At 35.3% G+C, this 14,375-nt stretch overlaps 1 protein-coding gene across 11 annotated transcripts in view; it reads right to left on the bottom strand.

The window, feature by feature from the left end:
• ADGB (androglobin) overlaps positions 1 to 14,375 on the bottom strand; it is a 174,613-nt gene that overhangs the window by 153,636 nt on the left and 6,602 nt on the right. For 10 of the 11 annotated variants that reach the window (XR_010358818.1, XR_010358819.1, XR_010358817.1 and 7 more), the window contains exons 2-5: positions 8,204 to 8,330; positions 5,546 to 5,638; positions 3,222 to 3,293; positions 1,793 to 1,981 (exon numbers count right to left, since the gene is read on the bottom strand). Coding sequence is in view for 3 of the 11 variants with exons in the window: in XM_064413644.1 (XP_064269714.1) it covers positions 1,793 to 1,981; positions 3,222 to 3,293; positions 5,546 to 5,638; positions 8,204 to 8,330 (481 nt within the window). In the remaining 8 variants the exon portion in view is untranslated. Of the gene's footprint in view, positions 1 to 1,792; positions 1,982 to 3,221; positions 3,294 to 5,545; positions 5,639 to 8,203; positions 8,342 to 14,375 lie in introns of those variants that run through there. The other variant, XR_010358825.1, reaches the window with a different exon arrangement.

Here is a 14,375-nt window from a genome sequence, read left to right as displayed (position 1 = left end):
AATGCAAAACTATTATTCTCTGCTTGTAACTAAACTATGGATTCAAGCTGAAATGACAGCTGATTAATGCTATGAATTCTATAGGTCTAAGGAGAAAACAAATTTAGGCCAGAGGTCAAAGATATTAAAAAAGCATAAAAGAAGTTAATATTTTTTAGGATAAGAACCATTTTGTGACAACCAAAACAAAATATTTAAACTTCCCTAGTTTGAAAAGGACCTAGTCAGGGATATGATCACATATTCATCTCCTCTTCCAATAATTGCTGAAGTTTACTAGGGAGAACAGAACAAGTTGATAAGTAAAGGAAAATAAACAAAAAAAAAAAAAGTGGGGCAGGTCTACAGATGGAAAAAAGTGTGAAAAAATAACTACAGGAACAAGTTCAATAAACCTCAGGAATATAAAGTGAAAGTAGAATGTGGGATAGAATTTATATATTGTGTCAATTGTGAAAAAAATATTTTCCACAGGTTTGATGACATGCACAACAATTCCTTCAAGACTCAATGCAGACCATTAGTGAAATCAGTTCATTATTCTTCCATCTTTTGCCCTCTTTTTCATTTAATTTTCTACTTTCTCCTATAAAATGTCTTTCTCCTCTATCTCTTCTGATATTTGTCTTTCCTTGTTTGTACAATTTGTTTATTCTTCCAACAGGTGACCCTCTTTTTTTCCTGTTTTTCTTTCTGTAAAACACAGCTGTATACCCAGAGGAAAAAAAAATTATATAAACACACAGCGCCCACCCCCAAAAAAATAAAAAGACAAAGAGTGTAACAAAAAGTGAAAAAAGTGACAAAGAAAATGAAACACAGGTACCTCTTGGATACACTTTAAAATGTAGTATTTTACCACACCACTTCATAATATCTGCAGCATTAAATTCACACACAGAATAATGTCCTCTACTGAGGAACTTGGACAACACAATTTATGCCTTCTCAAACTCATGCAACTCATTTCCATATGAATATAAGTTATTCCACAAGCGAAGGCAGTAGTAAGGGGTGAGGAAAAACAGGCATGAAAATCAGATAAGTGTTCCCCTTACAGCAAAAGTCACTTTCAAGTTTTTGTTTCCAACTGACTGTCTCAAAAATATTTTCAACTTTGGGCAACTGGAAGTTTAGTAGGGTTAGTTACAGGTCTTATCATGCTGTGACATTTCCTTTTTTTCAGATGGCAAATGTAACTGAAATAACTCCAACAACATAGATAACTTTTAGATGTCAGTTCTTTTATATGTTACTATTTCTTTATTAAAATGAGGTTCAATATGCAGTTAAGTGTTCCCTGTTGACCACCCAATGTATTAAGAAATTATCTTTAGAAATCCTTGTGATGTTTTAGTTTTACCAGTACCTCTTCAGAAAATGGTCCTCACACTGGAAGCATCTAACTATCTTTAATACACTTAGAGACAAATAGCACTTTAAAGTCAGCCAAGTGAATTACTTAAATATTAAAACAAAAATTTTGCCTAATACACCAGAGGTGTGAGCCACACATCTGACTCTACCAAGCATTTGCATCAAACCTCCAAAACTACAAAAATAAAATATTGCCTTTACAAGTAATAATACTTTTATCAGGTCACAAGTTGCACAAAAACCACATGAACTGTAAGAGGCATTTTAATTAATAAGCATTCAAATCAACAATTTGTCAGTTTTTCTACTCCTAAAAATCTCTGTACTTTCAATAATAAAATTTATGTCCAGTAACCATTAAAATTTGCCATGCTAGCTGCATCATATTTTTATATTGTTGGAGGAAAATACTCACCATCCAATAAAGTTTCAATACATATTTCCCAAATTTATTGTACAGTGGTACATGTTCCTTGGTACCTTTACATAAGGCATAAATGTGTTCCCAAGGTTTCCAAACAAGTGTGGGTGTTTCACTATTTAAGGAATTTTCATTATATATTCTCCAGACAGCATAGATTTCACTTACAATCCATCTCATCAGCTAAAACAAGAGAAAAATAGAAAAAAAAATATTTCAAGTAACACATTTTGAAAAAAAAATCAAGTTATAATGATCAAAGAATAAACCAGATCCTGTTGTACATAAGAAAGTGACATAAAAATATAGCTATGGTTTAATGGAAAAATTAATTTTGCAGTTACAACTTCTCTTAAAATCATTACAATACCTATCTACAATAACATTAGGCTTCATGAAAGTAAGTAAAGGCACAGGATGAATAAAGGTATTCATCATTTAACAAAGACAAAGAAATATGATCTTAAAATAAATTATGTTACAGGACTTGTGAGTTGTCACTTAATTGCTTTTTAAAAACAAGCTGCTAAAAGTCAATATTGCCTTGAATAGTCATTATTTGTACTCAGCAAAGAAAATCCTATATTATTAAATGTACTTAGAAATCTTTAATTCTTAAGATCAGAGCTTTAACTAATCATGTTTTATGCATGTGTTTTTATAATATGCAGATTTATGATATATGCCATACTTTCATATGTATTACCAAACTGTTACAAGGATTTATACATACTGGAATGAAAAAAAGCTTTTACTACAAGAACCTTGCCCTAAAATTAATTAGTGGTTCTATGGACATTCTAAGAAACTTGTCCTAAAGTAAATTAGTGTTTTCTTAGACTTAAAAATTGACATGACCCGTCTTCTGGTGTTTTCCCCTTTATATCTCTGGTGCTGAATTTTGAATTTGCATTGACATACTGAATGAAATAGAAATTATTACATAATATTACATTCAGTAAGGCACTCGGATGCCTTGGTTCCATCTGGTTTACATTTTCCCATGACCTGCAGAAATTCAGTAAATCTTTATTCAGCTCTGGAGAGACAGAAATGACTGTCTGGATCACAGACATTTGCACACACAGGGATATTTGCAGGCCCACTAGGACTTCCAGAATGTTTGAATAAAGAATATAAATCCTTTCTAACAAAGCCTTTATTTACTCTTTTCTTTAGGCACTATTATCCAGCTGGAAAACCTGTTACCATCATTGATTTTTCAAATTCTAAAAATGATAAACACTAATTACAATAATCTAGATAATTTCTTGCGACTTTAACCCCTTCATTCATTTTCAACTTAAAAAATTTTTCACAACATATTTCTTCTCCATAGGAACTTGGAGTGAAATTCAAAAAGTCAAAAAAAGATAAAAAGGAAATAATCTTTTTAAAGGGACATTAATGTATTTCCACCTACCTCACAACAAAATATGTGCTCATTTGCTGAAACAAGGTCAAATGAGGTTTCATTTCGGACTATCACAGGAACCTAGTAGAAAGTAAATTAGTTAGGTCCATAACTAAATTATCTGTAGAAAATTAAAATAATATTTGCATTTAACTGCAGCGAACATGCAAATGTTGGACATCTGGCAAACTTTCATTACACACTTGAAAATTGGAAGTGATCTTGTAGATGGTTTGGTATTTCTTTATAGAATTTTCTTAAAATGTAGGTTCAGATTTAAAAAAAAAAAATTATTATTTTTACCAGGAGATTTAAAGAGTATCAAATTGAATAGTCACATAAGTAAATTGAGATGCCCTTAATTTCTTAAGATATTTTCTGCATTTAAATCATGATCATAACACTGTCTCATACTTTGAGATTCTCTTAGCCACCCACCAGGGTTCACAGGGATTTATTTGCTCATGGTCAGTGAGATAGTGGTATTGTCTGAACAGTGACCTTATCAAATATTTGGCTGCATTACATTGTGTTCATTACTATTTTCTTCTTGTACAGCCCATTTCCTTTTTGTAAGCAGTTTAGTGATAACAAACTGGGATTGCAGTTTATTGAACTAAATGCATCTGTGCCTCTCATCACATATTGGTGTTCGTTGCTTGATTCTTTGCTTACCACACTAAATAGGCTTGTTTATGCTTTCTTTTATAGTCAAACATATATCAGGTAACAAATAATTCTTAATAGCCTTTCATTGCTTGACATTTACATTAATTTTTATATAAAATCTCTGGTAATTATTGCTTGTTGATTCAAAATATATTGGACCAAAAGCAGCAGCAAAGTTTTAATCAGGTCCTAAAGAAAACAAATGTTTTCTTCATAGTACTCCAGAGACAGATTTTTAAAAGCTATTTTTAATACAGATACACATTTCCATGACTTTCTGGGCTGCCAGCTCTCTTGCCCTCATCTTTCAGATACCTCCACTCAGTTTATGCATTTTGGCAGTGTTACCTATCCAATCTTTTGGTCTTGTCAATTACTCCTCTGACCTCTCCCTCTCCCTACATTAAAAATTAAACTTAGATCTGTTTAGTGTCTAGTTAATAACAAATGGAACTGACAAGCTGACAAAAGCAAAACTGACATGCCTGAAAAAGTTGGAAAGGTGGTCCAAGTGCTTTAAAACTTCAATACTTCATCTGAAGTAAATCACATAAACCCTTAGATTAGTAACAGTAGTGGAGAACACTAACCTTTGAAATGAGAGGCTATTTTCTCAGCAATTAATTTTAAAATTAAACTGATTAACAGCTATGCACAATTTTAAAATGTTATGGTTACCTTGCAGAAAAGTACTGTCAAAGACATGTACTCTGTGTAGCCCAGAAAAATATGATAGTTGAAGTGAAAAAAAGTAATGCAGTTCTGGTAAAGTTAGTTCATGGTTTCATGACAAATACAAATACTTCAGACACATGCTCAGGTGGAACACACAGACATTTTTCTGCCATGACAGTAATTCTTAAGTGAGAATAAAGAAATAGAAGGCATCTATAAAAATAGAAAGATATCTCTCTGCCCAGTTGTCTTCCAAATGAACATGGGTGTCAAAAAGTGGAGCAGATGAGGGAGGATACATAACCATGATGTTTTGCACCAGCAAGTGCTGGTCCATGGTGGTCTAATCCCATAAATAAATTTAATTAATAATTAAATCTCAGATTCTGTATAGTATCACTGAGAATGCTATTATTACAGCTATCTGCAAATAATGGGATTAGTAGATAGCTAATCTTATGTCCTTTTAGACACTGAGAAACCTGTGTTGTGTGGCACCAAGCAGGCCTCTGATTCGTCTATGCAGCATTCTGTGCAGATGCCATCCATTGTGGTTTTGCTGACCTATGATACAATTTGAGCTATGAAAGGATATTCTTACAACAAAACAATTCTGCTCACAATTTCTGCAGTAAAGTGAAAGGATGTTGAAGAACTTGTCACTGTGGTTACATAAAGTCAAGGAGATGCAGGTGATGTATTTGCCAGTAAGGAGCAGGAGCTGCCTGCAGGCTCCTCCATCACCATCAGCTGTGTGAGCTCACCCTGTGTGAGTTCAGGGTTTCCAGCCCCAGGGCCCAGCCGTGCGAGCAGCACACGTGAGCTGTCACACGTGTCACTGAGCCCAGTGTACACCGGTGTCCAGGACAGGACCCACTGCATGGTCAAGTGGCTTTTACTGTTGAACTAACTTCCTCTGCTAATCTCACTCTACTTTTCACAAGCTAGGCAATTAACATTTTTTCATCATGACCTTGCTTGTTTCTTACCTCTTTTGTTAAAAACTCTTGTGGACGTTTCCATGAATGCACTTTTAAGGATGCTGGCAACCTTATTTTCCCTTCAGGATCATCAAATCCAGGCTACACAAAAAATGCATGAACAAAAATGGGCCATATTTAATAATTACAGTATTGTATCTTTCATGAGATTAAAATAATATATTGTTCACAGGATAATTCACTTAAGGAGCAAAATAGCATAAAAAAGAATTAATAGTACATACATAAACAAAAAGAGCCCAAAGCCCAAGGTGGAGATGCAGCACAAATGCCACCCCCAGTATTCAGAGAAGTTTATACGGTCTGCACTTTCTAAGACGTCCATATGAAAGGATTATTTTTCTTTTCCTCTGTCAGAAAGATCTCCAAAAAAGCTTAAATTTTTAAGTCTGTTACTATTCTACCAAGTTATTCCTATGTACTTTTTCTAACTCAGTTATTTCTATAGCTTTTAAGTTGAAGACTGAAAGTAAATATCTGAAGTGACTATTAAGAAATGGAAAACTCATGTTCCATGCATTTAGCACTGCTATAGAAACCAAAGAGAGCTATAATTATACAGCATGAGTTAGCTCATTAAAAAGAGAGGCTCATACAGTTTTCAAACTTGCATTTTTAAGTGATGCTTATCCTCCACGTGCACAGAAGGCGTTGGGATATATAGCGCCTGTTTACTTACTGGCACATTGTGCCATGAGGACACGCCTCCGGTTGTGCTGACTGAGAAGCTATTCAGTTACAGGGATAATGCCTTTTATTTGTGCCTGGATTTTCAACAGCTTTTAGGCATATTATATATTTGTGAGTGTTTCACAGTCTATGATGCACTCTGTCTTCTACAGACCAGAGAAAAGGTTGCCAGGAACAAAAATCTATGACACTCTGAATCCTTAATGATTAAAGGAAGAAAAAACAAAGTACAACACAAAAGCATAAAAACCAAACACAAAGACCCCCCCAATAACCTTTCCTTCAGATTTTTTATGTGTTTTGTTTTTCATTGTGTAAGCTCCTTCACCATAATAATCTGCAACAACCTATTTCAGTACCTGAAGGAAAAAAGAGAGGCTGGGGAGGAGGGGAGGGAAGGAATGTTTTAGGAATACTTTCCTCTTTTTTTTAATTTTTTCTGAAAGCTTAAAGACTTCCTTGGAGCCTGGATCATACAAAACTGTATTAACAGTGTTTATATTCTGTTTTCAGAGACATCCAACTTCATGGCATAACAGCAAAGTTTAGCTCTTAAACACTAGATAAACCAGAGAAAGGAGGCAGATGGGAATGACATGACACTATGCAAAGTAAGCCCCCCCCCTCCCCCCAAAAAAAAAAAACCAAAACAAACCCACACCAGGAAAGATACCTTTCTTTAGCTTACTAGTGCAAAAAATGCTTTGGAGCAGAATATTATAGGTCCAGGCTGAAAAAATCAAGTTTTGACTTATCTTTTATTTAAGGTGGCTATAAGAGACAAGCGCCAAGTCTCAGGGGTTCATACTCTAAGGACAGAAGCCTTAACCACAAGTTCAACAGGAAGGACATGGAAGAAATGAGCACAAAAGACAAAGACAAGGTCAAATGTGCAATCTCAGCAACACAGTGCACAGCTCTAAGACAGGGCGTTGTGTACAGGTGGTTGGTAAAAGACTTTTAGTGTTACCAGGAAGAGATCACTTCAGGTTGACTTCTATGGCCACACAAGAAAATAGGACTGTTTATATTCATGTTCCAAGTGTACTAAAAGGTTCTGGATGACAGTACTAATTTTGCTTCCAAATGAAATAACCTATACGATGTTGAATTCTGGCTACCTACTTGGATCAAAAGAGGTCATGTTAAAAAATACTTTAGATCTGTAAATTCATCTGCTGTGACTGGCATATAATTCCTTTAAACATGTAAAAGAAGCAATGTTTCACACAGCTTATAGCTGAAGAGCTGAAGAGTCTGTTAAACAATTCAGAACACCTCTTGTGCTAAAATAGAAGAAAGGTTTTCATATACAGTTAATTTGAAGTTTATGTATGATAATAATGTCTGGTAGACCTGACAAATTAGTGCTTAGATAAATGTTGAGTACAGCCCAAAGACACCAAAAGTGGTAAAGGAACAGGAGAAGGACACAAAGGAAAATTATTTACTTGACAAGTTAATGGCAGTCTTCAGTACAGAATGTATACCTTCTCTGGAAACAATACTTTGGCCCCACAGGAATTTAATATAGTCAACCTTAGGATAAGAAAAAAATAATCCAGAAATATCTTTTTGAACCCACAGAAACTGCAGTGCCCTCAGTAGTGTGTCAGTGCCCTGACATACTACAACAGTTCAGCTGTTCCCACATCCCCAGCTTTAGTTATGCTATGAAATAGATTTGAGGGCTGTAATTTTTTTAGACCATTAATGTACCCACATTAATGCACATGAATATGTTAACAGTTTATTCTAAAAGCAGTAAATAAACAATGCACAATTGTTTCTAGTTTATTACTGTAGTTTAGTAGGGAAGTATTTAAACAGATTGAAAACATATGGTTGAAAATAAATATATTTATCAGTAATGCATAATTTTCAAGTTCTGACAAATACTCTATTAAATACAAGCACAAAAAATGAAGTGAAAATAATATGTGCTACACAACTTACTGAAATTTGACCTTTTCCAAGTTTTTCTTTTCCAGCTTTTCCAGCATCCCATTTTTCTGCATTGATATCTGCATCATTCCATTCTGGCCAAAAAGGAATTCTCCATTTCTCATTGGAAGCAGCTACCCTGGAAAGCATAGATGGCTTAGAAAACACACAATAACATAAATCAAAATGAACAGCATTATTGGACAAGGGCAGTAGAAAGTAATTTATCTTATAAAACATTCTTTTTTTAATGTAATAGGAATTTTAGTGTGTGGTAGACACCACATTAGTGTTTTTAACTATGTTAACTTTTTGTCACTAAGATAAGCAAACCTACCTTAGAAAGCATTTGATGTTGCTATTAGGTATAAACCAACAAAATATTTACTGCATTTATACATCTGATGAAGTAAATTGTGTAGGTGAAGCACAAAAACAGAATTTGAGGACACTTTCTTCCCTCTTCCCCTGCTTCAAACCACATGGTTCTTCATTTTCTCCTGCGCCAATCCTAGCATTCATCACTCAGTTCAACTCTCACCCATCTGAAGGCATTCTTCCATTTTTTCTATCTTATTTTCTTTAGATAACCAGAAGGAGCTTGCCATGAATACAAGATGCCCTGGGGAAAAGGACTCCCACTTCTAGGCATCTGTGAGCTGCTAAACCAGCCAGCGCTGTCTCCAGGCAGTTTCATTCTCAGGGCTCTTGTGCTACCAGCACTCTCACTACTTTCTCTTGGGTTTTCACAACCCTGGCAATAATTTTGCTGAGGCTGAAAGGATTTTCACAAGACTAATACACAATGTGTTCATAGCCATAAAGGAGCACTAGTGCACCTTCATCTTTCCAGCGCATACAAAGGGCTGAAAAACTGAATTACCTAGAATATTCATTCATTGTTCCTATATATAAATGCAACAAAATGTGTAACTATGTTCCAAAGTCAAACACAGACTACTTAAATGAATAGTCTGACTGAGGAAAATGTTGTCTAGCAAATGACACCTGAAAACCCTATTAAGCCACATCACCCAGAAGGTGGAAGCAGGGACAAGTCACTTGAGGGAACAGAGGCATTGCTCAAGCGTAGAGCAATGAAACTTCAAAAGCAAAAGCTCAGCTGGAGTAGAAATAATCAAAGGATGTTAAGCACAAGGAAAAAAGCTTCCATAAGTACATTGGCAGCAAAGGACAGATAAGGAAGCGCATGTTGGCTGCTCAGTGGGGTGAGGAACAGCTTAGTGACAAAGAACATGGGAAAGGCCAAGATACTCAATGTCTTTTTGTGTCTTGGGTTTTGTTGGCAAATTTGGCTCTCCCCAGTCCAAGAGTCTATTCACAAAGTCTGTGGGAGTGAAGCATTACCCACACTAGAGGAAGGAGCTGGGCAGCACTTAAGCCAGCTGGACACACAGCTCCGTGGGACTAGCTGCAAAGGCACTGAGGGAGCTGACTGGAGTCTGATTTGGATTTTGGTAACTGCAGTGCTTGGAGACACTTTAAACTCAAACAGACAAGGATCTAAGCAACCTGATGTAAACTCTTAAGTAGGAGTGTGACTAAATGGCTCCCAGATTCACCATTCAATGTTTTTCTATAATTCCGTAATACTTTAGTTGTTAGCAATAGTAAGGACAAAGACATGGGTAAAAATAAAGATTTCTCACTGTCTAGACATTAACTACATTCATCCACGCTACCAGTAACTCTTAATGGAAGACAGCAGTTAAAATTCAATACCATCTGTGCCTTCTGCTGTGCAAAACCCACCCAAACATAGCTTCTACTTCTCTAACTGGAAGAAAGATGTATTCTGTAGAGTGATAGTTAGCTTTATTTTTTCATCTTTGTCACCTCAGTCATGTGTAAATTGACTCTATTATGTTTGATCTTATATTAATGGCATAATATTTTCTCCAGTGTTTTCTTGAAGACTCAAATGATGCTTCATTCTGTATTCAATAGTACTTTACCAGCAATTGAAAAACCTTGAGGTATTTATCAGTTTCTCTGTATAATTTCCAGTTGTTTCAAAGAATCTTTTGTATTTGTGCTAACCGCATGCATGAAGAACAATGAAAAACTAAGTGCTGGCTGTATCAAAAGATTCAACATTTGAGGTATTTTGAACACTGAAAACTTCTAGCACTGATTTAAAAAACAAGTCCCGGCAGTTTCTTACACGTAGTAAAAAAATTTATAAGTTAAAATTCTCATTTTTTGTGCTTTTTCTTACTTCAGTTGAAATATGAATGGCATACGTATCAATTTTAAATATTTAAGGACTACTCCTATTTTTTTTTTTTCCTACTTCTGCATTTGCTCTTCTACATATTTATAGAGAAGCATGGAAATTTCACTTACTGATACCAATAATAAAGATATTCAGACACCATTCGCAAATAAAATTAATGATAATTGCAATAATTCATAGAACCATAGAATGGTTTGGGTTGGAAGGAACCTTAGAGATCATCTAGTTCCACCCCTCCTGCCATGAGTAGGGACACATTCCACTAGACCATGTTAATCAGAGCCTGTCCTCATTTCTTGCTATAAGATTTCTGAGTGCTTTGGGACAATAATGGAATAATAAAAAACCACAATTTTAAAATGTAACAATGAGATATGGAAGACTGACTTGGCTTACTATCACACTTACACAGAAAATCACTTTCTACCGCACTTTGACATAACAGAAGATCCTCAACATTAACAATGTGGAAGACATGGAAACAATGCTACCTATGATTGAGATGCCTAAACTAAATTGTGGAAGTCTAATGCTACTGCATCTCAGAAACTATAATTCAACAAGACCTGGAAAATTCACAAATAACTGCAATTTAATTGGTCTCTCTCTCTCTAAGTAATGAAAAAAGACAGCTGAATTAATTAAAATACTGCATTTGAGTAATGCTATTAAGAAGTTCCTCTGTTACAAGAATTGAATAATATAACTGTGAGAATTCTTTGAAATGAACTGTAAGATACAAGGACAATGCAAATTACTGGTATTTTATGTTCAGGCTGGATGGGTTCATTGTGCAACACTATTTTTAAAACCAAATTACTGACAGACTTCCTTTTAATCCTGTGCTAAACCCTAAAGGAGAAAAAGGAAGAATAAATTGCCAAATGAAACACCATGAAGTTGGCACTAATTCACCTCTGACCCTTAAAGCAGCTTCTCCAAGAACACTGGTATAATTGATATAGTGCCAGCAGAGGAAAGAGGGGACGGCAGGATAGACAAGCACAACAGAGAAAATGCAGACAGATTGCAACCTAAGTTTTCCAGAGACTTCAATTTAATACAGAGACAGGAAACAAGCCCACTGGAAATGTGCTCTCAAGTAATACAGTCATTTAGTCTGTAGACATATGCACTACCACATTCTGCAAGCAAGATTGTGTCAGCTTGGTTAGTGGAGTCTAGGAATCTAGGAAGCAAATATTTTCCTCCTAAAATAGATAAATCTACCTGTAAATTATCTATGGCCATTACTTAGAGAGAGGGAACCCAGCAACACTGAAGGGAGTCTTGTCAAGAATTACAGAAGTATTGGTAGGTACTTCCAAACAGCACAGCTACTCCAACCTTCCTTTCCCAATACTCATGTCATTCTGGACCACCAGACAACAACAATTTCATGGTGTTTTAGAAATCATGAAGACATTAAGAGGCAGTAAAAAAAAAGTGTCCCTTTCTGTGAATTGTTTGAACAGTCATAAAAAAAACTACTTCTGTCCTCAGTAAATCTTTTTTATTAGGAAAAAGAGGGCAGAGACCAAACAGATGCTTCAACTTTTTCTCCAGATCTGCCCTGCAGGGAAGCTACTTAAGTTTTTCTCTAATCTCTTCCAACCTCAAAGACAAAAGTCTCCTTTGAAGACCTTATTTATAGCAGAATGTTCTTTTAAACTATAATCACTGAAATGATTTTTAAAAAGTAACATCTGAATATCTTAGAAACCCAGAGCAGAAACCATGGTAACACTCAAGTTCATAAGAATCCCTAAAGGATAGAGGAAAGTTTGGCCAAGCTTCAGTAGCTCTGTGGCAAAATGATTTGCTCTTTTTCTTCATACATAGTGCCATTCTTCAGAAGAGGAACAAACAGAATGAATCACAATCAGACAATTTAATAAGCAGCTAATAACCCAATACAGTTTTCTCCTTAATATTAGCATAGTCACTAGCAATTACAAACTAAAATCAAAATATGAATGTGTTGTTTACAATACCTTGTCATTAATCTTATCTTGGATACTAGAGCCAAAACTTATAGGATTCTCTGCAGAAGCAAAACAGTCTATGTGCTTAGAGATCTCACATTTGGGGAGACCCAAGCCATGGATGCAGCTCAGGTATGATGAGCAGAAGAAATAATTGTAAACCATCTATGTTGCAATCACAGTTGCTTGCAAAAGCCTGTGACAATAGGTTTTATTGCATTTCACTTTTGTGTACTGGGGTAGGGTTTCTTCCCCAAAAAAGCACAGAGTACTTTCTGTGTGAAGCTAGTTCAAACTGGAAAATTAAAGTGATGATAGACAGAAAAGATGAACACCAACTGACTATTCTTTGTAGACATATCATTTTAAAGGGGTCTGTAATTTAGATCACTGCTTTCAAGTGTGATGTTCTCATTTCTAAACATAGCTGATGTCCTTGTAGGTGTCAGACAAACTACTAATAGATCTCAGTAACTTGTCAAGAATGAGCCTCTTTTGAAGGCACACACACACATTTGCTAAGAGAGATGGTTACCTAGCCTGACATTTAGCTTTGCCAGCTAGAAGTCCACGTTTTCTTACTTATATTTGCCTTCACATTAATGGAAACCAAGTTATTCCCTCTTAGTTTGCTTTCCAGATTCTAGGAGGGGGAAGAAAACCCTAAATGCCAAATCTCTTGTGCAAATTTTATACAGTAGCATGACTTGGACATTACTTGAAAGAAAAATTAATAGAAAATAGTAGTTTAGAAGCCCTGTAGGTTTTAATACTTTAATTTTTTTGTTTGCTCTCCTTGTTTTCAGCCTGATTCCATTTGTTGCCTTAAAAATATTGTCTGAATTCTTATCCTTGTAATTTTAGAATTCCAGCTAAAATTGAGTATCTTCTGCTGTTTTGATCCATTTATCCCAACTAAACCTATTTGCTATATAAAAACTTGAAGTCAGAAATTGAATATAAAACACAGAATCAAGTAATGGACTTTTGCCAAGTGTTAGGGGGAAAAAATTAAGTTGTATTCAAAAAACTGGTGACAAATAGACTGATAAGCAACTGAATACTTAATATAGATCACAAAGGATTTGTTTTATCTTGTGTGACAAAATCTATGTAAAGCAAAAAATTTTTTTTTTTCTTTTTTTGGAGGAATTCCTGTAAAATTCAACCTTCATGCTCATAGCAAGCTCATGTACAGTGTTAGAATTCTGGACCCTGATCAATTTTTGTATTCCAGGAAGAATAGTTTATATTGCATAAACTACCATTTGTAAACTGCTCAAAGACAGAGGTAAAATCAGGTGGCATTATATACTTGAGAAACAATCTCATGTATGTGCTGTTTTCAAATGGCAGACCAAGACCCTGAAGCCTATGAGACCAATGCCAGAAAACTCAGCTTACCATTTTCTGTGCTGAGAGGCAGCTGTAATGAAAATTCTCTGCTCCTGATGCTATGGAGCCAAAGATCTGCTATAAAAAAGCTTTGAACACAGAATGGAGAAAAATACCTTTTACTTATTTGAAAAACATTCTTCATAATGGAAGGTATCAGATTGCCTGGAGGTCATTCATTTGACCTTTCATGTTCTACCACTCTGGAGGTCACTTAAACCTTCAAAAGGCATCCTTCAAATTTATATTTTTTAATTACATTCCCAAGAGTGGAACATTGAAAATTAATTCCAAGAGATGCCTGCCAAGGCAGAAACACTATATTATCTAGCTCTTAAATGAGCCCTTGTAACATACAGAAACAAAAAGTCTGCAGAGGTGGGCTTTCTATCCAGTGCTATAGGTGGGAATATGATATACCAATACCTAGATAACGTCATAGCAAGAGCCTGGAAAGAGGAATGTCTCTTCCAGTCATTTTCAGATGCCAATCTCAGCCACAAGAAATGATCTCTGATGGATTCTCCTAAGATGGTTATGGCTGACC

Source organism: Passer domesticus, chromosome 3 (assembly GCF_036417665.1).
Source record: "Passer domesticus isolate bPasDom1 chromosome 3, bPasDom1.hap1, whole genome shotgun sequence".
Classification (NCBI taxonomy): Eukaryota; Metazoa; Chordata; class Aves; order Passeriformes; family Passeridae; genus Passer; species Passer domesticus.
The sequence above is the reverse complement of the archived record's forward strand: the minus strand, read 5'-3'. Positions and strand labels throughout refer to the sequence as shown.